This window comes from Aptenodytes forsteri, unplaced genomic scaffold, assembly GCF_000699145.1.
Source record: "Aptenodytes forsteri isolate BGI_AS27 unplaced genomic scaffold, ASM69914v1 Scaffold8, whole genome shotgun sequence".
In the NCBI taxonomy this organism is placed as follows: domain Eukaryota; kingdom Metazoa; phylum Chordata; class Aves; order Sphenisciformes; family Spheniscidae; genus Aptenodytes; species Aptenodytes forsteri.
This window is the reverse complement of record NW_008796218.1, coordinates 6,382,575-6,407,516: the sequence shown is the minus strand read 5'-3', so window position 1 is coordinate 6,407,516 and position 24,942 is coordinate 6,382,575. Positions and strand designations below refer to the sequence as shown.

The following is a 24,942-nucleotide window of genomic DNA, read 5'->3' as shown; positions in this document are numbered from 1 at the left end:
GGCAATCACAGGCTGTGTCAAAGCTGGTAGGGATACTGAGTATACACCTTCTGACCTATATGGAAGAAGCCAATAAGTGCTGGAGATAATAGGTTGCCATTGCATGCAGCATCCTAACAAAAGGTCAATGAAAACCAAAGATTTGGGCTAATTTTGTGGAATCTTAGGCATCAGTACCAATTTAAGGTGTTCCCTTCTTTCTCCATTATTCCTCCGCTGCTCATTCCTACCCCTGCTGTCTCAGTTCTGTTAGTAGCATGTTTTTCCCCTGAAATTAGCTCAGTTTTGTAATCTGTTTCGCAGTGTTTTTTACCAAATTGTTACCTATCTAGAGGGGGGGACAAATGGTTGGGGAGAGCAGTGACAAGAACTTGTTATTGAGAAAAGTGTACATAGAAGTGGGTACCCTCAGTTGCACAAACTTTCTGGGACTCGCAAGAGATTTCCCGATTGCAGCTTTCTAGGTTTATGTATAATTGCCATAAAGCTACTGGAGACAAGTGAAGCAGTCATCAGGGTGGATCTGAGAAGCAGAGACATCGAATTTTGCATTTCCCTTTGTTGAAATTCATGAGATTCCTGTCGGCCCATTTCTCCAGCCAGTCAAGGTCCCTCTGAATAGTGGCACAACCATCTGGTGTATCAGCCACTCCTCCCAGTTTTGTATCATCTGCGAACTTGCTGAGGGTGAACTCTTGTCCCATCATCCAGGTTTAATGAAGAGGATAATAGTATTGGCCCCAGTATTGACCCCTGGGATACACCACTGGTGAACAGTATATTCTGCATCAGCATGCAAGTTTGCACCAAAGGCAGTATGTTGTGTTGTCAGTAGTTTCTCCTCCTGTTGGCGTTTATTGGGCAGGGCAAGGCCCTGAAATTGGATAATTGGCCAAAAGGGACAATGGTGATACAATGGTGTTATTTGCACACATGGAGTCAAATAGTGTTCCACAGCAGTTGTATCTACCTGAGCACTTTGGAGGATTGATCAGTATGAATCCTGTCCATGTTGTCTGTCTTTATTCCAAATAAGAAATATTAATTAACCAGACACAGTGCAATGCAGACTTGATTTGGTCTCCTTTTCTTTGAGTTAATTTGTTATCATATTGCTGAGGCTGGATATTTTTTTAGTTATGTGGTTTAAGGACATACCTAACATCTCCCCTCTGACATTTGATCAATTTTGATATTTATCAAAGGATTTCCATGAAAACAAAACTATCTCAAGGTGGGTGTTCAGATAGCATTCCTAAAATCTTTTCCAAACTCTACTAAGCAGTATTTGTGTACATGTTTACCTAGTGGAGTTAGAGTACAGAACTTTGGCAAGAGTAACTTTTTAAAAGTATTTTTTACCTTTCCTCTGTAGATATTAATGAATGTAGCATCAACAATGGTGGTTGCCAACAGCTGTGTGTGAACACGCTGGGAGACTATGAATGCCTGTGTCACTCTAACTACAAATTACACTGGAATAAAAAGGATTGTGTTGGTAAGGTGCCTAGTAAATACATTTCTGTTCCTGATGTGTCTGATGGCCATGTGGTTATAGTCAAATCTGAAAATCTTGATCTGTCCAGTTAAGTGGTATGAGTCATCATTCCCGGTATTCCGCTTTACTTTTTGGTCAGGCGTTGATGGTACTGATGTTGAAACTGGTAAAAATGAGAAAAAAACCAAACCCAAAAACAGGAGATACTTTGAGGGATTTTGATGCTTTCTTTCCTGTGCTTTTATCTAGCTAGTTCTTCTATTTCCTTTTGTTTCTCTGCATGAGAAGGTTTGCTGATGATAGCTTTACCTGAAAGCAAATTACTTGTGTGGTGTGATCTTCGAGTGATTTTATTTTGCTTTGATTTTCTGTCTAAACAGCATATTAATTACATGGGTGCTCTCAGGTACCAGCTACAAAGGCAGCTGCATGAAGATTTATTAGTAGGGTGTATGTAGATGTTTTACTTCTGCGAGTATTTGTTTTATCCTATTTAGAGATGAAGGGTCCCTTGCCTGATAATATGTCACCCAAGGTATTGCTGCACTGCATTAAGAGTGGTGGGAGCGATAGATGCTTCTTAAGCTGCTCTTCGGATGTTCAGGTATTTTCTGGTAAGTCAAAACCAACAAAAACAAGCATATGATTCTGTAGAGAGTGTAAGAGTAGCAAACCTCCTAACTCTCATGGAAGCCCCAAGAAATAAAAAATTAACGGGGACCTTTCCCCTTTCACTATAGATAATAAAGGGCTATATCCCTGCCCGTGTCCCAAGAAAGTCCCCCTTTCCTTGTCTTTTATAACCACTCTACCCTCAGATTCCCTTCTCATGACAACTGTCGTTTTGAAGCTGGGGAGGACAGGGCAGAATTCTCCGTGCTCCCTGGGCCATTCCTTAATTGGCCCCGAGAGCCACTGTTGAATGGGGCAAAGGCATTCCAGCCCTGTGTGGGGTCTGAGATTTTGCTTGCACAGCCCCTCCACCCCACAGGACACAGCATGCAGACTTGGCCAGTGCTTATGGGACAGATGCTGCTTTTCTTCCTGAACCCTTTAAATTGCTTTGGAAGAGACAAGCTCTAGTGTGGAGTATTTTATGAGTAACATTGTTGAAAAAGGTGAAGATGATGATGCCGATCAACAAATTAAAAATGTCTTTTATACTACAGGAGTCTTCAGTCTGTGTACAGTGCCTCTGTCTTTACTGTCTGTCTGTATGGTCTGTCTGTTAGGAACACAAGATGCCTACACCCTCACCTGTGGCAGGTCATCTCAGCTTAAGAAAAAGCAGCAAAATACAAATGCATCCAGCTGGCTGGGTAATAACTAGATTTACTGTTGCATGATTTGACTGATTTCTTTTAATAGATAACTGAAATAAGGGTGTTTCTGTTTACTTTCTATTTTCCCTCTCCATTATACGCCCTCTGTTTTTTCTTCCTCGTGATTGCAGTTCATGATTACAGCAGGAAATTCCCCTTGTACGGCTTCATCAGCATCACTCAAACTATAAGACTTAAAAATAAGGAAAGATAAAAAGATCAGTAGTGAAATAAACAGCTAGGCCAGGAGTGTCATGCCTCTTTCTAGACATCCAAACTGGACAGTGTGGGCAACATACAATATGTTTAGGTTGAGCTGTTGGACAGTAAAGTTTAGAAAGCATTTAAAGCTAAATAGGTAAGAGGTGCTATTTTATATAGACAAACTACTTTCTGAACTGGTTTGGAGTATCTCCTTTGATTTCAGCTAACCTTTATTTGATTGACCCAGTAGCAGATCTGGACTTGATCTCATTCTTCTTCTCTCTCTCTCTCTCTCTTTTTTTTTTTTTTTTTTTTTTTAAATAAAATAAAACCTATCACACTTTGTTCCAATTCCAGTTGTGAACCAGCTTCACAGCAGGAGGAAGCTGGCATCTCTTCGGGTTTTCTGTGATGACCGCTTTTCACTTTATATCAGCATATTTTTTGATGTCATCATTATGATGTGACATTAGGGTTATCTAAATTTTCTATTCCTTTTTTAAAATAACATGTCATTGTTTCTTCCTGAAGATACTTCAGCCATCAAGATAAGCGTAACCTTTAAATTAAATGAAGGAAAATGTAGTTTGAAAAAGACTGAGATGTTTCAAGGTCTGGAACAGATGATACCAGGTATGAATATAAAAATGCAGGTAAGCAGATTAGAGCCATAGCTCAGGGTTTATTAAATGCTTTCCAGATATGAAGTACAGCATAAGCAAAGCATAGAGGACTGCAAACTTTCTGCTCTTCACTGACCTCATGAATCACACTCCTTCCCAGCCATGATTCTTGCAATAGTTATTTCAGATCACAGGACTTCCCTGTGACAACCTTACAGTCTTGCTAGGAAAGCCCTTCTCCTTTTCTGTTTGTACCACTGCCAATAAATTCTCAGCAAAATCAACCATTCTTTTCATTCTTTTGATTTCTTCCTTTCCTTTCTCTCTCTATCCGTTCTTTCTGTTCTTTCCTTTGTCACCTGCTCCTTACTGTCTGAAGCCTCAGTGAAGAATCTCCCGGCCTTTTATGCTGACTGTTGCCAAAGAGTTATTCCTCTTTTCTCTTGTCTTCCTTTTATACTTCAGCAGCCCCAGATGGACACAGTGAGGTCAGCTCTTCCATCTGTTCCAAGGCAGAAAGTATAGGCTGGGAATTTACAAAGTCAGCAGAAAATGAGGAGGAGTACATTTGGTTAAAAAAAAAAAAAAAAAAAAAAAGGAGCTGGAGGAAAAAGTCATTAAACAATATGATGAATCAGCATGTCAGTTTGTTTGTCCTTAGAAGAGTAACAGTGAGAAACTACACTAGATGCTCAGTGAAGAGTTATAAACTCCAGAACCAAAGCTTATTCCGGGTGTTTTCTTTAACTAAATCTTATTTCCTCATTGAAACCTTGAAAACGGTCTCCAAATGTTCTGTGTATGCAGCTACTACTTAATTTAAACACCATTATAAGCTAACATGTTTTTCACATGCTTCATATGAGTGCAAAATTTTTTCCCTTGAGTAGCCTGCCTGATGCAGGCAGTGTCATAGTTTTAAGATGCTTTGCATAGTGCAAAGGCAATTCATTAGAACCTTCTAGCAAAACCCAGGGGAAGCGAGCTGAGCACTGCAGCCAAGTTCTCATCCTAGCAGTGAATCATGCTTCAGACCCGCTGCAGTGCCAGAGCCTCAGCCTGACAGTATGTCTGTAGGTGCACTGGAGCCATGATCTATGTGAGGGTGTACCAGTTGAGAAACTGGCCAAACTGTTTGTTTACTGGTATGTGGAGTTGATCATTTGCTCCCCTTTAGCTCTTCATGACAACATATGCGCTGAGCACTAGTGAATGTTCAATAACGTAGCTGGCCAAGCTTTTGCTTCCTTTAATTTTGTTCATACAGAGAGACATAATTCAGTAATGGAGAGCTTCCACTATGTAAACCTAACATGCAGCTCTGGCAAGAAAGTTCATGGAGCCCTCAGTAGACTGACAGCGACTAGAGAAATTTTTATCACTGCGGACTTTGAGCTTGAAACAAGCCGAAAGGAGGTGACAGGTTGGTTGGAAAATAATCCAAGGTGCGGTTTGAAGCTTCTTGCTGTTTGCTCCTTAACTTCTGTATTTTTCACTTCTATCTGTATGCAAAATGATAATAAAAAGTATCTCCTGTTTTGAAAATGAATTTTACTGCTTTAAAAAGAGTGAGGGATGGGATAGTTTCAAAGATCAAAAAGCTGCCCATAGATTAGTCTTGTGGTCTGATTAGTTTTCTTCTAGCCTGGTGGTGTTGTCCTTAAGGATTTCAGACTTGTTCACAGAAGTTGCTTTCTCAGTGATTTGCATTGGTTGGTCTTTTGAATTGGGTGGATTTTTGTGCATGGTCACTTATAGCAGCTTCCACCCTTGATACTTTTCAGACACATGTGATGTGCGCTGTGCTCGGAAAAAGACTGAAAAGAGGTTCCGTAAAACCATTCGAACCTTACGGAAGACAGTCAGCAGGGACCAGTTCCGCATTCGTGTGTCTGGCGTGGACCACGAAATGGCCAGAAAGTCTCTCAAGCTATCAGAGCCACAGCAGTCTTGTGGTGTAGGACAGATGCATGTGGGTAACAGATGCGGTAAGTAATTGTAAATTAGGAACAAACCATCACGTGTGTGTTACTCTTTTGCTCAGGTCTGGTGAGCTTGAGGGGATCATGGGGTGCTTGTCCAGGAGAGAGGAGGGCTGTGTGTGAAGAAGTAGGGGTTACTGTTTGTGCTACTAGGATGTGCCCCTCTATGTATTTATTGTTGGCAATTGCTGTGTTACAGAGTAGAGTAAGGGCTCAGTGCATTGCACTTCGTTATAGTTGATGCACAGCCTACAATAAGCTCAAAGGTAGAAAACGTGGGAGTAACATCAGACACCAATGGCCTTGACATCACCAGTGTTATTTTTAAGGCTACATTTAATATCCAGTGTAACACTGTGTTTCTGAACTTGTGAACATTTCATCTCTCCCTTGTTCCAAAGAAAAGGCTGAGCAGAATTTGATACAGTCACATTCTCTTTGCTGATTAAGCACTGAGTCCCAGAGAATCTTCGTGACAGAGTTACAAATTCATGGAGAATAGGGGTTTTATAGCCAGTACTGAGAAAAATCTTAATTATCATGGCACTGGAGGGCACCACCATAACGCAGCTCATAATAAATGCTTCCAAAGCACAAAAGTTAAGGAGAGGGGTCAGATGGTATCTTAACAGGGGCCTAACAACCATGACAGCTAATTCAGGCTGCATAGGGTAGGCAGCATGTAGGTGGTTTTGTGAATCAGCAAGCCTTTAAAATGCTTGTCAGATTGAACTAGTACGTCTTCCAGCAGCAAGCCATTTGGCCTCAGAATAGATTTTCCAATCTAGTCTTTCTAACTCTAGAAAAACTTGGATTCATAGAATAGAAAAATGAATTGGTGTTGTTTAAAACATCTGTGCAAGCAAGCAGACTAGGGAATTACTCAGGAATTCTGTCAGAAAAAGTTGTAAGTTTTCTCTTTTTTTGGTAACATTGTACTAAGTCTGAAAAACTTTGGAAAGTTCACCAAGACGGGTTTACGTGGATGTTTTCAAGCTGTTGTGTTGGATGCTGGAGGAAGGCTTTGGAAAACTGTCTCAGTCCATTGTACAGAGCACAGTATGGCTTTCAAACCATTTCTGATTTCATCTGGAAAAAATAGCAATGGGTAAGCTAAAAATACTGCAGGTAGAGAAGGCAACGTGAGTTACAATTAGGAATTGGAACAACAAAGAAACAAAATTTTTTTTAGGTAGCTGCAGAACCAGTTTAATTTCTCATTACAAATGAGAAGCTTACATGGCATTTCTGTGCTAGTTTAGAGAGAAAGGGGGCTTTTGGAGAATGCCTGGAAAACTTTTTGGTATGGTGAGCACAAATAGCCTGTCCATGGTTAAAATAGAGACACTGAGCATATGAAGACAAATGTTTTGAAGAACAGCTTGTAAAAGTCAAGCTGCTTCTGTTGCTGAATTGGTGCCACAGTTTCCTCTGGACATCTTAACGGGTACTGCTGTGAGCAGTGGAACTAGTAAGATATGATTACCTTTGGGTCTCATGCCTTATGGTTCGATTTGCTCATGCAAATCACTAAATGAATCTTCCTTTCTTCAGCTGAAGTATTCAGACCATATCCTTGTGTAGATTTGCTGTGATCAAACAGGAGATGGAACTTGCACCACAGCCTTTTACTTGCATGGATGCTAAGAAGTTCTCTCTCCTCCACTTGCATGTTCCCCACGTATTTACATTAAATGTACAGAAACTTAGTATCTTTGAAACCTCTCTGCATCCTTTGTCAGATTGCTGGAAGTTGGACAGAAAGTTCAGTAGTTGCTGAGGGGACATAAAAGTACATACAGAGGCAGTGTTGTAACGTACGCCTCATTTCTTTAGAAAAAGCTGATTGTCCCAGTGTGTATGGTGAAGGCAGCGCTGGATGGCTGCTGCTGCTGCTTTGACTACCAGTCAGAAGAAGCTAAGAAGTAGACTGGGGAGAAGAGAATGGAGTGGGAACAATGTGGAAGAAGAGGAAGAAGCTAGCTCGGGGATGTGTGTGGGAGAGTCAGGTTTTTTTGTTTCATTTTGTTTTGATGTGATTGTTTTGCAGAGCTGCTGACAACTTCTGGACAGGATTGGGGCCCTGCTTATCTAGACATGCTAATGGTTCTGGGGAGAAAGTGACTCCATAGCAAGACACACCGGGTCAGCAGATGGATTCAGTGCAGGTGGTGGATGTGGTCTCTGGACAAGCAGAGAACTTTGGCAAAGGAATTCTGCTCAGTCTGACCAGAGGAGCAGGAAGCAGTGAGGGAATAAAGTCAGTCTAGGGACTTACAAGTCTTCTGTGATGCAGATAGTGAGTGAAGTGCAGGTTTCAGTTCATTGTTTTGAAATACATTTTTTAAAACAAAATACTTGGAGTATAGCTAAGTTAGATACAGTTTTATTGATTCAGACAGTCTTGTACTGGTCCTCTTCCTGTGGTAGACTTCTCCTGGCACAGCACTGTCTGAAATATTAGTTGTATCTGAGCAGCGTAAGAGGGACAGTCCAGCTCCTGCTCTGATAGCTTTTGTCTTGGGTAACTGGCCTGCAGTTGCAGCAGTAAGCTAAACTTCATTTGGTTTCACAGTTTTAGTGAGGTAGTACTTTTCCTGATTTTCCTGTCTTCACTCCTGCTGTCTGCAGTGGGGCACAGCACAGAATAAAAGCTCCAGAAAGGCACCAGGAACAGATTAGATGTGATTTCCAAGGTATTTCATCATTCTTAATATGCTGAATGGTTGCATGTGTATGTCTGCTGTTCTTTAAACAGCTGTTGATGGTAAAAGGGAATTCACTGCTGATTCTGAGGGGTAGCGTATTTTATTTCAAGTTTGCTGTTTAACATACAGTTCTGTTTGGGATTTTCTGATGCTTTAGAGGTTCACGTGTTGCATTTGTCTACCTTGTTATGTGCGAGCTCTGTATCAATGAATAAGCATACTTAGCATTGGCTCATGTTGATTAATTCCATGAAGTCCTGTGAATGGCTTCCAAGGAGCAACCAGCAGTAGGTCTCTACTAATGTATATCACAGGAAATGCATATAGCAAAATGGAACCTTCATCAGCCTTACCAGAGAACTGGATTCTCATAGCAGGAGTGTGATCTTTCCACTCTGAAGTAAATCTCATGGTAAAAAACATACATATTTGAATGACAGTGCTTCAAGACTGGATGAACCATCTGAGGATGTTGGAAATGCTGCAAGCTGCTCTGAGAGAAGATTTGTCCTGGGGAGAATGCAGTTTCATTCACTAACCTGGCTAAAAGTATTCATTCTCCAGTATGAGCTAGACTTTAGACAGAATTAACAGCCAAAGACCAACTGTTTAAATACTAGCAATTCCTTATCAGAAACTGATTTACCAGAAACCTCCATATTGAAAGAACAGTTATTTACCAGAAACCTCCATATTGAAAGAATGGTTGGTATCTATTGGGACCCTTTTGCCCTCAGGCACTTTCCACTGAGGGAGAACAACAAGCAGTTTAGCGGCTTTTCCATTGCTTAAAACTGTGTTATACCTTGATCACATCCCATGGAGTTGAAAGCACGCCTTGCCTGTTCCATTTGGTATTTTTTGTGTTGGATACACGGATACTTTAAGAGATGGAAGGAGGCAAGGAAAAGTACCATTCCCTGAAATTGCTGCGTAAAAGGACGTGTGAGCATGCCCTTGCTGCACAGTAGTTGCAAGTGGATTCATCCAAAGAGCTGTCACTTCAGAGAACAGCAAGCATGAGCAGCACTGGTATAGGCATGTCTCTGATGTAAATCCTGAGCAGCTTTATCTTGTGTGGGAGGTGTTGATGCATTTCATTGCTCAGCATTCAGCAGTTTTGTCCCCTTAGTTTAGAGGATGCAAATAAGATATTAACATTTCATACAAAATGATGAACCACACCTCAAAGTTTAGATGTGGTATGATACTGGTGTTATAAAAGTATGAGAGAGATATTTAAAGAGAAAAGCCTGCCTTTGCAGTTGTTACAATTAATAGTTGTGTTACACAACAGAGAACTGTATGTTGCTTTTTTTTTTTTACAATTTTATAGAAATCTGACAAGAAGAAATGAATTATCAAATGGGAGAAAGGATGCTATTTTTCTGCTAACCTGCTTGCTCTGACAATCATAGATTTAAGACATAAATCCTTAGGATGCGTAATCATCTCATGTGACCTAAATGTGTGAACTGCTAAAACACAATAACTTAAAGGATGCCGCTTCAGAATCAATTTGCATCAGTTGTTGGTGATTTTCCTTATAAAGTCAAGGCATCATTCTTAAGAAAATGGTGAATTGGTGGATCATGACCTCCTTTATGAGGTTCACCTTCTCAGCCACTGAGATACTACAGCATTTGTCTATAGGAGCAAATGCTCAAAGGCTAACATGTTGAAAAGAGTGGAAGAGCCTTTACGTGTCTTTGTAACTGTTAATCCTGGTTCCCTGTGGGCCCCTCTCTTCCCCCCATCCCCCCTCTTTTCTTCTTGTTTTTGCATCAGAAAAGCTTTCACATATTTTTTTTTCTTTAAAACAGCTGCATGAGACTCAAGACTGGGTTTTTAATGGGTATTGAAGACAAACAAAGACAGTGGCTGCAGAAATGAAGTCTACTAGAGGCAATTGGTTCTTTTGTTCAATTGGAGAAAAACAATCAGGTTTCTGAAAAAAGAGCAAAGCCAGCCAGTGGAATTCTGACTCAATGTCATTATTTGCAAATCTTCAGATCTTGTTTCGACTGGGTATTTCCCATGTGTCAGGTGGGACCATGCAGTTTCTAGTTTTGTGAAATGAAGCTCATAAAGTTTTTTTGTTTCATTTAAACAAATGGCAGGAAAAGTTTGAACTCTTATAGGTGTTTCTTGGGGTTTTTGTTGTTGGTTTTTTGTTATGTTTGTTTTTTTTTAGAGAGGGTTCATTTGTGTCATCCTAATTTCATGCACAGTCCTGTGGATTTCCATGGGATGATTTCTGTGTTGACATAATGTCCCTATAATTAATGTTACTATAATTGAACCTAACACCAAGTCTGTTTGTTATGCTAAATTGGGCCCTGGTGAGTGCTGTGAGCTTCTAAACAGGCTTTTCTCTGTTACCCCTGCTCTGTGCTCCAGTGGGGTTAGAGGAGCGGCCTGTGTTTGGAACATTTCTAGGTGGAAGATGGGGAGGAACTGGGAGCAGTTTACAGGGAATGTGTGGATCAAATTGTCTGGACACTTGTACCACTTTGAAAAGCTTGGTTTGATGTAGTCATGTGAAGAAACTGATATATTTAAGAGCTTGAGGCATTAAAGCTTGGGCATCGCTTGGAGTAATTTTAATATTTGCATTGAATAATGAGTATTCATTAGACTGTAAATAGCTAAATCTGTATCTGGATGTATTAACCTCTTTTCTCATACGCACATAGGATCTATTAAGGCTTGAAGTGTTTGGTGCGTCTCAGAAGTCATAGTGAGGGAAGGATAGGGTTATGCATTTTTCTAGGCAGTGCAATATTTAAAACTTAATTTTCCCAGTATCTATTTTACATACTTTATAAACTTAATCCAGAGTTGCTTGCTTTTTTCAAGTCTCATTGATTTCAAATTGGGCATGGGTGCTTAACACCCTTGAGAATAAGGCTCATTATTGCATGTAGTAACATCAGATATGAATATGTGTGGAGTACCCTCATAGGCCTATCCATCTAGGCCTAGTCTCTCCAGTTCCAGGAGGCATACCACATATGCTGCTTCATAAACCAGTGACCTCCATTGTGAAAGCATCTAGCTCTGTCTTGAAAGGCCACTCCACACGCTGGGGCTCTGATGATAATGTGAAGTGATTTCTGAGCAGAGTGGCCAGGGTGGTGGTGTCCTGTGAACCCAAACCCCGTGGACACTCAGAACAAGTCCGTTGCTCATCTAGCTGGACTCCTCTGCCAGCCTGGTTTGACTCCGGCAAGATGCTGTTGCCCAAACAGATATTCTTATTTTTAAGCAGTAGTTCATATTGAAAGAGCTGGATAGTCATTACATGGCTTTCTCTCCATGTTGGGTCAGCCTGCCCGCTGTCTTCCCACTTGATCCTTTTCTCTCTCCAAGCTAGTTCACAACTGTAACCACCACACTGTACACAGCTTTTTCAGCTAGTTTTGCACACCCTATTACAGTGGTGGTAGCTAGTTGGACTTGTTTTTACAGTTTTCTTTCTGTTGTTGCCATGTTTTAGGAAAATCAAAATGAAATACTTGAATTGATTGGTTCAGATCAAATGGAAAAGTTTTGTTTTGCCCCAGGTTGATTTTACACAGTTCCTGCCTTTCACTGTCTCAGCCCTGTGTTTCTTCTGTGGGCGCTGTCACAGGCATAGCCTACCATCCTGCTGACCTGCGACAGTGCACCCCTGGGGCAGCCAGTGCAAGTGGAAGACAGGAGGGAAATGGGGCCTGAAGCAGTTGGAGCGTAGCTCCAGTGCAGCTTAATGGACCTCAGATTAACACTGAGCAAAGCTGAAACAAGATGTCAGTCTTTCTTCAGTACACAGAAACTGCCAAATTGCAAAAGTCCTGAGAGCTGATCAGCTCTAATACTTGTGTAAACGTAGTCTTTGTATCACCTTGCACTTTATCTAGTAGTCTAGCTGCTGACCCCCTAATTTGGCTTTGAACCCAAAGACACAAAATGTTAGTGACCTGATATTTTTTCTTGCTGCTAGTTAGCTGAAGTGTGGGAACGTACTATGATGGGGAATGAGAAAGTTGTGGTTTAAGTCCTAATAAAACTTAGCAGAATGAGGAAGGACAAATAACTTGTGACTCTTGCCCCAGTCCTCAGAATCCTGAAAACCAAAAATTAGCTGAAGCTCACAGTATTTCTCAATGTGGAGGTAAGGCACAGAAACAGACCATCTGTTGCTTCTGCCCCATCTTTCTCTCCCTCTCAGAATTCAGTCACACAATGCATCTAAGAATGCCCCATGTTGAGGATCTCAGTGATGTCTGAGGAGATCTTTTTAAGTTTACTTCCTCAATACAAATGTTCAAAATTAGGCACTTTGCTAAATAATCCTGGAAGATTTAGATTAACTCAGTTTTATTCCACAGGGAGCTCTACAATTTTACAACATGCTGTTTCAAGGCAAGTGAGGTGCAGATGATAAAGTTGTCAAGAGAGATCTGATGGGATAAGTTCTCAATTTTGCCATAAGTGGTAGGTTTGGTTCTTGCCTGGGACAGGTTTCCTTTGAGCTCTGTTAGCTGATCTACTGTTATGCTGGACTCTGAGCAAGTTCAGGAAACCTGGAATACAGTTTTAAGGTTGAATTTGTATGGTTTTACATGTGTCAATGTAAAGTAGCATTCTGTTCAAAACAAAAACAAAACAAAGACACCACCCCCCCCAATCCAAAAAATCCAAACCACCCCAAACTTGACGTGATCAAAATGAAGGGAAAAAGACATGTTAAGGGGAGCTAGCAGAGAGGAGATAGTCTCTAGTGAGGCCACTCAGAGCACTGATTTCTCATAGAGCCATAGAGTTTTTTGAGAGAAGGAGATTTACACTTGTCTTTCAATTGCTTCTGGGTTTCTGAAGTCAGTAGCCACTTCTCAAAATCACCTTTACTAACCTTGATTGTCTTTCCTTGTCACGGAATTGTAAATAGTGCTCTTTCCTTACCTTATTATGAGTGCTGCAATGAAAGCCTTAATTCATTCATGTTTGTTGAGTTGCACAAAGAGTACAGGGATGAGTGTTCTTATAGGAATGTTTATAAAATGAAGAAAGGCTTGAAAAGTGTGGGAGCAAATGAATGTGTGTCCTTATGAGAGCAGAAGTGATGTGTGGTGGAAAAAGTTAGAACCAAGAGCTAACACTTCCTCACTAGCTTTCATTGATAAGCTACACAGCATTGCTTAACCTGCTGTATTTTATTTTTAAGCTAAGGAGGAACACTCACTATTCCACTCGGTCTATCAGCTATAAACAAAACTCTTCATCATTGATCATGACCGGTGGTTAATGCACTGCTTGTTGTTAGTCATATATCCTGAAATGAAGCCAAGGCCAATTTAACTTCCTAACAAAACAGCTATTCACTGAGTGATTTATTTGCGCTATAAACTAAAACTAACAGTTTATTATCGTAACAGGTCTTTAAAAGGACAGAATTTTTCAGCACAGCTGAACAACTGCAACAGTGTTCTGTGCTTTTCCAGAGCTGGGTAATTATCGAATACTGGCACGGAAGCCAGTTCTTTTGTGAAAAGTTTGAAAACCTGAATTTTTCAAAGATACCCATAAATATTGCTGGGCTTGTTAGTATTGAGGTGTGTGTTTAAGTAAAATCAGTCAGATTGAGTTAGTGCTATCTATGCATCATACAGAACACAGCAATCCAGTGCACAGATAATCATTATCCAAGATCCAGTATCAGAGGAATGGCAAGAATATTTCTGCTTTAGAAGTCTTTGAGGCACGCATAATGTTTAGTTTCGTGAATTTGCACAATTATTTGTTGTGCATGAGGTTTTCACACAATTCAGTAACACCAATGGTTGTGAAGTATGACTATTCAATAATATTAAGTTTAAAGTACTTATAGAAATCTGGAAGTACATTTTTGGCATCTTAGGTTCAGTACTAAATTATTTCATTTGGGAGGAGTCCAAGAGTTCTTTAGCTAGAAAGAGGAGATAATCACTACATAATTGCACTGTACAGATTAACAGAGAGTACTGGACAGGCCTAGTGTCTAGTGGAGCCTTGCAACAAAGCGTGAAATCCATTCTAGCTCACAGAAGAGCTCACTAGCACCAGAGGTTATCAGTGTCTGTTTTGGTTTTGCAGGGTACATTGCATGTATTAAGTTCTATCTGTTGTTAGCATTCAGTTCTGAAACCCCGGCTCCCAATTCCCAAGTAAAGAGGAGAGCAGTTTCACCGTGGGGTTTCAGGTCCTGTGCCTTCACCTATAATGTACACGTTGAAGCAAGTGTCTTCTTCCTCTTTAGATCAGTGTTCACCAGGTGAATATTCTCCTGACGGCTTCAAACCCTGTCTGCCATGTCCCCTTGGGACATATCAGCCTGAAGCTGGGAGAGTATCCTGCTTTCCCTGCGGAGGAGGTCTAACAACAAGACATAGCAGTGCATCCTTGTTTCAGGACTGTGAGACCAAAGGTAAGATCGAGATTTATTTGATGAACTGCGTTCCTCTGAAGCAAAAGTAACTGCTGCTGCTATAAGTGGGGCATTCAAAGAAGGGTCATTCTCCTTTCAAGGATCTCTCCTTCCAGGGGTTTCATAGTTGGCTAGCCTGGCTGCAAAGAAACTCAATAAAGCCTCAATTCTTTTTATAACTGATTTTTTTATACAAGACTTGAGAAGGGGCTGGGAGATACATGGAGGTTGGTCAGTGAAGTCATTGATCTGTGAAGAGTCATATAAAGGAACAGCAGGGAGAAAAAAAGTCTCAAGAAAAAAATCAAGACCAGTATGCCTTATTGACATTTTGGGTTTGAGCACAGCAGCAACATGAAAATGTGAAGGAGGGAATTGCAGTCCTGGAGGATAAGTAAGAAAATAGTTTCTTCATGTTCATAATGAGAAACGGGCTTGGATGCCTTGGGATATACCTAAAAAGCTAGCGTTCAGCTTAGCCCTGCAGTACCTCAGACAGCCCTCTAAATTTGATCACAGTGGAGCTGACATGCAATCAGCTCCCAAGCTTTTCCTCACAGGAGTGAAAATCAGGTGGGGATTATCTCTTTAAAAATCAAGGAATTTCATTAGCATCTTAGTTATCTAAAATGTAAAAAGCTGAAAGACAGCTATGAAGCTGTCTTTGAAAATGCTGATAAAAATACGTGTCCATTGAGAGAGACGAAATGTTAATCAGTATAATGGTTCGCTCAATATCTTAAAGTGTGGGTAAAAGAACATCACTTAATCAAAATCACCTGAAGAAAAAGTGTTAATAGAAAATCTGCTGCCATACAGTAGAAATAAGCGATAGAAATAAGGTCCTGATGCAAACATTTGGTAGTGGTTTGGATTAAGAGATCTCACTAGTGTCAGTTAAGATATGTTTACTATTGAGAATGGCAATATGATAGAAGAATTTTGCAGTATGGTTGAAGAATTAATATTACTGGTAATAATGTGATAACTAATAGATTTCTTCAGTGAAGAATCATGGAATCCACAAATGCTGTTGTTTCATACTTAATTTTGCAAAGTTAAAGCACTAAAAAACCATGTTAAAAAACTTGGATCAAGATAAGACAAACTGATTTCAGTTTTATTTAACATAAACAAAACCAGGTCTATAAATTAGGTTCGGTTTTCAAATTATAGTGGAGATTAAAGGAATTTTTTGTATTAACTGGAGTGAAGAGCTCAGGGATTTGCATGTGGAAGAGGCCACATGGGACATGGAATCACAGATGCAAGAACTATTTGGAACTTGTATCTGAAGATTTGGACTGGGGGTTGGAACATGTAGGGAAGGACTCCAGGCTGAGCTAGCTTACAAAGCTCAACAAGACTAGAGTTATTTGGGAGTAAGCAGAGCTTAAAAGCAATAGAAAAAAGGCACTGCGCAGCACAAAAAACTACATTTGAAAGGCAAGGTAGTAAATTATTTTGATGTTGAGCTGAGAGAGGTAAACTTGCCAAATGAGGTAAAAGGAATAGGAAAAGATTTTATTCTAATTTTTTTTTAGTCCCACAAAGAAAAAGGGCAAGGAAAAAGAAGCCAGGTGGTGATGGAGTTAAGAGCAAAGGTAACTTGTGGCTGATGCTCTTGACCGCTTTCTGTCAGGTTTCAGTACAGATGATTATGGGCATAGATGCAGAATAGCTAAGCAAAACCAAATGAAAAGAAGCATATTAGAGATGTAAGCAAAAGTGTTTGGGGTCCTGTATTCTCAGATTGCAACGAGAGAAGAAAATCCTCCTGTCTGCATGCAGGGAAATAGCAAAAAAGTTGCAAGTCTGCTAGAAAGGATTTTTCCCCTATGTCTGTCTATCTCATGTCTAAAACTTCCATAAAATCTGTTATGTTTATGAAAGAGTTTGTGTGTCAGAATGGGGTCTTGCTTTGGTGACACAGGAGGTACTCTCAGCAAGCCCTGTGAGGGCTATAGCTTATGTGTCTAGCTAACATGATGATTTGCATGACGTGATGAAATAAAGTAACAGCAGATCTGGTGGAGGTGGCTGTACCCTGACTCATGGCCTGTTGTTGCAAGACAGTGTGTGGTCATAAGAGAAGGCGGCAGTATACCAGTTTAGTCACTAATATTGATGCAATGTGCCACTTGTAGAGGGCCAAAGTCTTTCACCTCTGCTTGTGGTGAGCTGATCACAGGGGTATACTAGGATGCAGCAGCAGTGCACATGCTGCTTGGCATAAGCTGGCAAGAAAGAAAGGTTTAGTTAGTATTTCCACATACAGTTCACCTTCCCAGTCAAATGTCAGTGGCTAGACCATTTGCTAACACGCTGTTCTACTTGGTGTCCTGCTTACAAAATCACGGTGATTATACTCACTCCCCTGTATCTTTTATTACTGCTTCCACACAGAACTGCTCTATAGTGTTGTGTTTGGGGCTCTTGAACTTGCACAAAGTGACATGATAAATTAAAATCTGTTCAATTACCTCTGCTTTATTACCCTCATAGTTTATGAATATGGCATTTCAGTTATTGAAATTATACTAGGACTTACAAAAATGCATAAAATCACATTCTGATGTGGTACTGCCACTTTTTTAACCATGCTGCATATTTAATTACTCTCCAGTTCAGTGTTCACCTGGCCATTTTTATAATACCACAACTCATCGGTGTATTCGCTGCACAGTTGGGACATACCAGCCTGAGTTTGGACAAAATTACTGCATTTCATGCCCTGGAAACACCACTACTGATTTTGATGGGTCAACAAATATAACACAGTGCAAAAGTAAGTATAGCAAGATGGTTTTGATGATCTCTTACAAATAAAAAGACTGGGCCATGGATATTCAGAGTGGTCCTAAGGGCAAAATTTAGCTTTGCTCCAGGGAGCTTGGAGAGAAGGCAGTGGTGTTGCTCCTCTTTTGTTGCCTGCCTGCATCTCATCCCACATGGCTTACTGAGGTCCATGAGAGACCATTTCTGCAGACTGGTTCCATCATTCTTGTTAAGGTAAGTGATGATTATGTCTTGCCAGTTGGTGCTGGGTCACTCTGGGTCTTGGTATTAAATCTTTTCTCCCATGATATAGCAGACAGAGTTTGTGTTCTCGGCACCCTGATTTCTTTCCCTTCTATCAAAAGGAATGGAAGTTGGCTTACAAAACTTAATAGCTTTGGTAACCATTTCTTCTTAATAACAACCTTTGAAAGAGGCAATTACAAAGAGAACCACTGTTCTAGATTATGGTAGCTGTTGTATGGGAAGCTGAGGGTAAATTAAAGAGGGAAAATGGAAGGCAGAGAGGCGACTCTTCAGAAGAACCTCTGGAGACACTTGTATACACACAGACATATATACACATACGTATGTAGAAATATGTTTCTGGGAACTCTGTGTCTCTCACTTAAAGAATCTGTTCCCTGGGCATGTCGCACCCGCACATCACTGTTATGGTGCTGTAGTGCCCAGACCCTTCTGGCCACACAGAGTTGGGGAGCGCAGGCAAAGCATTCTGCACTGACCTTCACCCTCTTACTGCCAGCAATGCTAATCTGTGCAAAGGGCCTGCTATACTCCCTATTTTGTGCTGCTGCAGGCATGGTGCCTGAGCAGACCACCTCAGACTCCAGTTAGGCTTAAGCTGATACTTCTGTAAAAATGTTCTGTCTGGTACAAGCAAGCGGAGCATCCTTGTTTTACCATTTCTGTGTCCTCTTACAACTGCCTTGCCACTTGGCTGTGGCTTGGTTGATAGCACATGCTGTGTTAACAGGGACTAGCCTGTACTTTTATGTCTCAACATTGATTAAAACACAAAGGCAGAAGCAGGCAGCAGTGTGAAGTGAAGCTGGCAAAGACAACTGTACCTGCAGCAGATGCAAACAGAAAAGTTTTTGTGTTTGTCACCCATGTACTATTTCTGACAGTGACTGTAGAGAGGGCTGTAGGATGACCTCACTTTGCCTAGTCTTGCATATTGTATTGCTTTTTCAGATAGGCAGTGTGGAGGTGAACTGGGAGATTACACTGGATATATTGAATCACCAAACTATCCTGGGGACTATCCTGCAAACACTGAGTGCACTTGGAATATTAACCCACCACCAAAGCGCCGTATTCTGATTGTGGTTCCAGAAATATTTCTACCAATAGAAGATGAGTGTGGAGACTACCTGGTGATGCGAAAAAGCTGTAAGTCTGAAATATCTACTGAGGCATATTGTATCTATCTCAGTGTGCAACACAGGTTTCTCACATGCATTGCTGTTTATATAAACTAAATGTAGCCTGGCTGGCCTCTACTTAAAAGTAGGAATTTCTTTAAATGACAAATTGAGAAATCCTGTTTGGTAATGCTGCTCCATAGGTTCAGGTGAAACAAGGGTGCAAGGCTATGATCTATCAGTGAACTCTGAGAGAAATATTGTTAAGAAGGGGTAGATGGTTCAAGCTAACTAGTCATGAATTATGCTAAGCAATTCTAGCCTGGGTTAGGAAAGAGGAGATGCTTGCTAGTCCCTACAGGTGCCTGATGTGTGAATAAACGGCTTCAGTTTCTAGTATAGGCACATCCTTCAAACAGTAGACTGTTTTTTAGGAAAAGGGAAAATATTCCTTGAACAAGAAGTCATGCATTGATGTCCTGCCATCCACTGATGGCCTGCCACATTTTGAGGAGTTTTATTAATACCAGCAAACATTTCTTGTCATGGTAGTTTAACCTGTTTTCTAATTGTTCATTAGTATGAAGCATTGTCAGATAACTGCCTATTGTGTGTTTTCTTTGAAAGCTTCTTCCAACTCGGTGACCACGTATGAAACCTGTCAAACGTACGAACGTCCTATAGCTTTCACTTCTAGATCTAAGAAGTTGTGGATCCAGTTCAAGTCGAATGAAGGGAACAGTGCCAAAGGATTCCAAGTTCCTTATGTAACTTATGATGGTAAGCGGATGTGAGCAGCTGAGCCTATGTCGACCAGTGCAGCTGCAGCAGTGCAGAACTCCTTGTGGGCTCCTTGACCTTGCTAAGCAGCAGGGTAACCCAGCGCTCTCGGCTGTGTCACTATGAGACTACTTCCAGTAGCCGTTTTCATTTAAAGCTAGTTTAAGGAATTCTGCATTGCACTGCAATCTTAAGTGCCACCGTATTTCCAGTCTTCCACAGACCTAAACAAAGAGCTGGGATTCTGGGGTCCAAACTGCAAAATGCAGAGCTCAGAGCCAGAATCTGGGTTTTATGTGTTTTTGTGCCTTCCCAGTTCTGGGTTGCTTCAGCTGGCAGCAGAGTGCCCCCAGTTAGGAACTGGGCAGAGCCAAGTGCCTCTGATTTATTGTGTTGCTGCTACCATCTGTAATCTAGTACCAGACAGCAAAATATCTATATTGAAAAGAAGCTTGAGGGCCAAGAGTTTCACCCTATCCTTGTCAGAGTCACCAGGAGTGAAACTGGAGCTGAGGCTTTGCACTTCAGCATAAGAGATGTGAAAATGATATGGCACATTTCTGTTCACACTGGATTAATTGTGAAGGAGTCATCCTTGCTGTGGTCTGCAGAGTTTCATCAACAGTGGATAATTAATTTTTCAGGGGAGACCTCTCCTGTTGAAGCATTTCAAGTTTTGATTGACCATTGGATTTGCCTTTTAAGAAAGCTTCCTCTTACTTCTTTCTACAGTAAGAAGGAAAAAAAAAAGTCAATAACAGGTTGTGGGTATTTACAGTGCAGCTGGTTTGAAGCAGCCTACTTGGATTGTAGTGTATACTGTAACCTAGGTGCATTATGATTTCTTTTGCTTTTGACAGATTGATGCTGAGCAGCTCAGCAGAGTACACTGTTTTCATAGTAAACAGTATTTGTAGTTGCTTTACAGAAGAGCGTTTGGAATATTTTTTGACTGCTAATATGGGAGCTGAGTACCACTGGTTCTTTTGGGGGTAAGGCTTACACGGGAGGTATTGAGGTATTGAGTATGCAAGCGAAGTGAACCTGCGAATTACTCTTTTGTGCATTTCCCATAGAGGATTACCAAGAACTAATAGAAGACATTGTTCGGGATGGTAGACTTTATGCATCTGAAAATCATCAAGAAATACTTAAGGTATATTCCTTCCACTAAAATGTTGGGTTTGATTGAAAATGACACTATTTTGTGCCTATGAGGTTGCCTGCTCTGCATCAGATCTGTTCCTTGGTGCACTAGACACATGCTACTTCAGGGAAGGGGGGTGAATCAGCATGTCCTGATTGTGCAGAGCAGTGGATATGAGACCCTGTGCCCAGGGGGATTAAAGGTGGATGAGACCTACTAGGGAAATCTATGGTGAAGATAGCCCCTTGAGCCTCACATAAACTGTGCTGGAAGGAATCAGTGGAGCAAACTGAGGGACATGGGATTTAATCTCTTGGAGAAGCACTTGGTGCTGCTACTTATAGCCTGTAGATTAGCAAGGGCTTTTCTTACCTGGGTGAAAAAAATCTCTGTGGATTTCACTTCTCTGACCTTAGTTAGGGGACAGTTGCATGGGCAAGTTGAGTGGATGTCATCCCAAATAAACCTTTCTTTTGCTGGATATCAGATCCAGTGTTTGTTTTGTGTTTTGTTTTGGGTGGGTTTTTTTTGTTTGCTGTTCTTGGAAGTATGAGGAGGGGAGAAATCCTGGTGCCACTAATGATAAATGTGAAACTCCAGTGACTTCCCTGGGGCCTGAATGTCAGCCTTGCTCCACTAGTTTCTGAGCCCCTGAAACATTATACTTGAAAAGTAAAATGCCCATAATCTTTTATAAGTTAATCAGTCATTAAGCTTTGTTAATACTGACCCTAACTCCTTTGTGGAATGACTGTAAAATCTGCTTTCCTTTTTCTAGGACAAGAAACTGATAAAAGCATTGTTTGATGTGTTGGCGCATCCACAGAACTACTTCAAGTACACAGCCCAAGAGTCAAGAGAGATGTTCCCAAGATCCTTCATTCGTCTGCTGCGCTCTAAAGTTTCCAGATTTTTGAGGCCTTACAAATAGTTGGCACTGTACTTAAAAAAACTAACCAGCCCTGGGCATGTACAGAGGGGTTGTGGTAGGTGGGGCTGCTTTCTGTGTTTTACACACTGGCAGAGAAACTCCAGGGAAACTTGCCAGCTCTGCTCTTGGCAGAGTTTGGCTTTCTCAGCTAATATAAATATTTTGGTGAACAGAATTTTTATTCCTTTCCAGATAATACCTTTTGGGTACCAAGGATACTTCATGGGTCTCTGAATTAGAGATTGCCTGTGGTTTCTGTAACTGAATGGTGCCAAGCAGAAGTTGTAGAGCTCTGCCCTGTTGCTTCATCAGTAACTCTAAAAGCTGATGAGGACAGACAGGCGAAGTATTGTGGTTTGGGATGAACTCTGGGCTGCCATTAATGCATGTTACCTCAACAAAGCTGGGTTCATGTTTGGTCTCACTGAAAGTGAGAACAAGATTGATGTCTCTCTTAACTTTTGCTATGCAGGAAATTCAGAGCTAAGATTGAAATAGTTTTAGTCCAAACCAGTGAGTCCAAGAATTCCACAAGGTGTAATTTTTCTCTGAACTGTATGTTGTATGAGGCATATGGAGGAATAAGCAAAAGGTTGAATATTAGCTTGAACGCTCTGGGTCTGGATCACACTGTGCTCATGCTAATGACCTATTGGTTTAAATGGACTCATACCAGAATAAAACCAGGGCACCACAGTAATGGAAAACAGACCCTGACCCACTGGACACTTCCATTTTGGGCTGGCTGCAAATGTTACAACAGAACAGATTCTTTGCTAAATCCCAGTGCTCTCCCTGTGCATAGGCCTGGGACAGCATGAGGCATTGGCTCTTCCAAGCAGTATAAAATTCTGTCCTCTGAGCACCTGCAGTTGAACACACAAGCCCCATTTTAAATGCAGGCTTTGCATAGATTATGCTTTTGTACATCACTGTATAAACCTGTATAAGGTTTTTATACGAGCCTCAATTCTTATATTCCTTAGCTTGTCTGAGCACCTTGCAATGACCTTGTTGAGCAGAGAAGGGCTGCTGTCCCTGTCTTGCTGGAGAGAAGTAGATGTACAAAGATATTTCTCAACCAGACTGTGGCCGCAAAAGTTGTCTATGGCAAAATGCTGTTCAAGATTCCCAAATTCTGTGTTCTTTTCCTCAGGTTGTGTTTCTTATGTGAGAGAAGGCTATTCTGAAAGGGCCTGTAGGGAGAGCTATGTTGATCAAAATGTTGTCTCAGTGCCTTTCTGTCCACACTTACGTTACATCACTGTCCTCTGGCCATGCAAACCGTTTCCTCAGTGTAATGTACCTTCTGGGCCTTCTGTCTTGAAGGGAGATTGGCTGCAGTCCCATTCATTTGGAGGTGGACTTACGACCTCTATCTTTCAGCCACTGGCAGTGCTGAGTGGTGCAGTGGGTGCCAGACTTCCTCTGTGTGCCCCCTTAGGAAAGGTACTGAAATTTCACAGTGTAGCCAGGACAAATGCTCCCTTTCCTAGGGTGTGGAGTCAGATCTCCCTGGGTTTCGTTGCATTGGTATGTGGTATTTAACTGTTGTGTGTGAATACTACCATGTCCACAGTGTGACAGATGAAACCCTCATCAAGAGCCAGGGTCTGAATCTCTTCCCTGCACTGTTAGGAGCAAATGAATACTACCAAATGCAGACTTGCTGAACTGTTGTGCCATGGCAGCCCTGTTCTGTGGTATGTGAGGCAGTGCAGCCTGTCATGTGGTAACGACATGTCTTGGTCATGGTGTGACGGGAAGGGGCAGTGGCCTTAGGCCACAGCTGAGGAGCAGAGCCTCCCAGGATGGGGTGATGTGACACTGTGTTCCTCTTGCTACTGCCCTGAAATAATTGCCATGGTCTGAGCGGGAGAGGGAAATGGCTTTTGTTGCTGCCAAGAGGGAGAACTGTGTCCTAGCTGGCTGCACTGGGGCTTCTGCTCCAGCTCAAGAGCTGCTTGTGGGTTTCTGTGGCAGGGTGGTGAGCGCCCATTCCAGGAACGGGGCTGCCAGGCCTGCAGCAAAGGGGAGCAAACAGGCTTGGGGGGAAGAGGGAGGCAGGGAGTGAATTAGCAGAACAGAGGGGAAGGAACCCAGGTCCCTGTGCGTTCCTGGCTGGTGTGCTTCATCCTGACCAGGGTCCCTGCTGCCTTTGTGGGGAGGGAGGACAGGGGTTATCTGGAAGAATGTATGAGGCAGTGTGATTGGTGAGAGGAACGGCTAAGGGATGCCAAAACAAGAGGAAGGGTGGTGAGAAAGGCTTGCTACATCTGTGGTGAACTGTACTGTTGTGGTGAGATCCCAGGAAGGTATTTCAAGATAGTTTCCCTCTGGCTTCACAGCCCCTACCTCTCTACTGTTCGTGGCTTCCCATGCCAGATGCAGTGTGTCAGTGAGTCGCAATGACCCACCATCCATCTCTATGTGGCAATGGAGCACTTTGGGTGAGATGCTGCAGTTCTGTTCTGAGTGCATGGATGAGTTAGAGGCCTGCGGGTGGGGCACTGGGAGGAGAGGACCGTGATGTGCCAGCTTCTGGGCCAAGCCCAGCAGAGTGGCTTTGCTGTGGTTTGTGTGCTCTCTGCCAAGGGAAGCAAGCCAGTTCTTGCTGTATTCCCTCCCAAGAAGGCTACAGATCTGAACATTTCTGTTTCGTGTTGCTGAGTGACACACAAAGAGTGATTGGTTTCAACAAGGGTTCAAGAAAACAAAAGTTGTGAAACATCCAAATATTTTTAATGGGTGAAATTAGGCTTTCTTGCTCTGTGCATGAGTTACTGACTTGAGCTCTGGGTTCGTTGCACTGCACCTCGTCTTGTAGGCACGCTGTTCTAGCTCTGCATGACTGCTCTGGGACCAGCGTCTCGCCTTTGGTCTGTACAGTCGATCTCAACTTTGCTTCTCTGTTGCCCCCATGTGCACAGGCCATTTTCATTGTTGTCTGTGGAAGGAGAGGAGTGTTATCAGTGTGGTGTATGGTCCGAGGCTGAGGAGAAAAACCTGCCCTTAAAGAAGAATCCTTTTTGCTCCACAGCCCTGTTTGTTTTCTACATCAAAAGTAAATGACTCGGAAGCACTTCTGTTACCCTTGGTCTAACATTATGAATCAAAGTTTCCCCTTTTACTG

The 24,942-nt window shown here is 41.8% G+C and overlaps 1 protein-coding gene across 1 annotated transcript in view; it reads left to right on the top strand.

Annotated features, from left to right (window-relative positions):
* Window positions 1-21,809, top strand: part of SCUBE2 (signal peptide, CUB domain and EGF like domain containing 2) — a 39,607-nt gene extending 17,798 nt beyond the window's left edge. Inside the window, exons 10-21 of the mRNA XM_009288901.1 lie at window positions 1,376-1,498; window positions 1,996-2,112; window positions 2,731-2,817; window positions 3,556-3,657; window positions 4,915-5,070; window positions 5,432-5,635; window positions 14,618-14,785; window positions 17,412-17,573; window positions 18,782-18,979; window positions 19,579-19,731; window positions 20,808-20,887; window positions 21,657-21,809. Of these exons, the coding sequence (XP_009287176.1) occupies window positions 1,376-1,498; window positions 1,996-2,112; window positions 2,731-2,817; window positions 3,556-3,657; window positions 4,915-5,070; window positions 5,432-5,635; window positions 14,618-14,785; window positions 17,412-17,573; window positions 18,782-18,979; window positions 19,579-19,731; window positions 20,808-20,887; window positions 21,657-21,809 (1,703 nt within the window). The remainder of the gene's footprint in view (window positions 1-1,375; window positions 1,499-1,995; window positions 2,113-2,730; window positions 2,818-3,555; window positions 3,658-4,914; window positions 5,071-5,431; window positions 5,636-14,617; window positions 14,786-17,411; window positions 17,574-18,781; window positions 18,980-19,578; window positions 19,732-20,807; window positions 20,888-21,656) is intronic.
* Window positions 21,810-24,942: the final 3,133 nt, after the last annotated feature.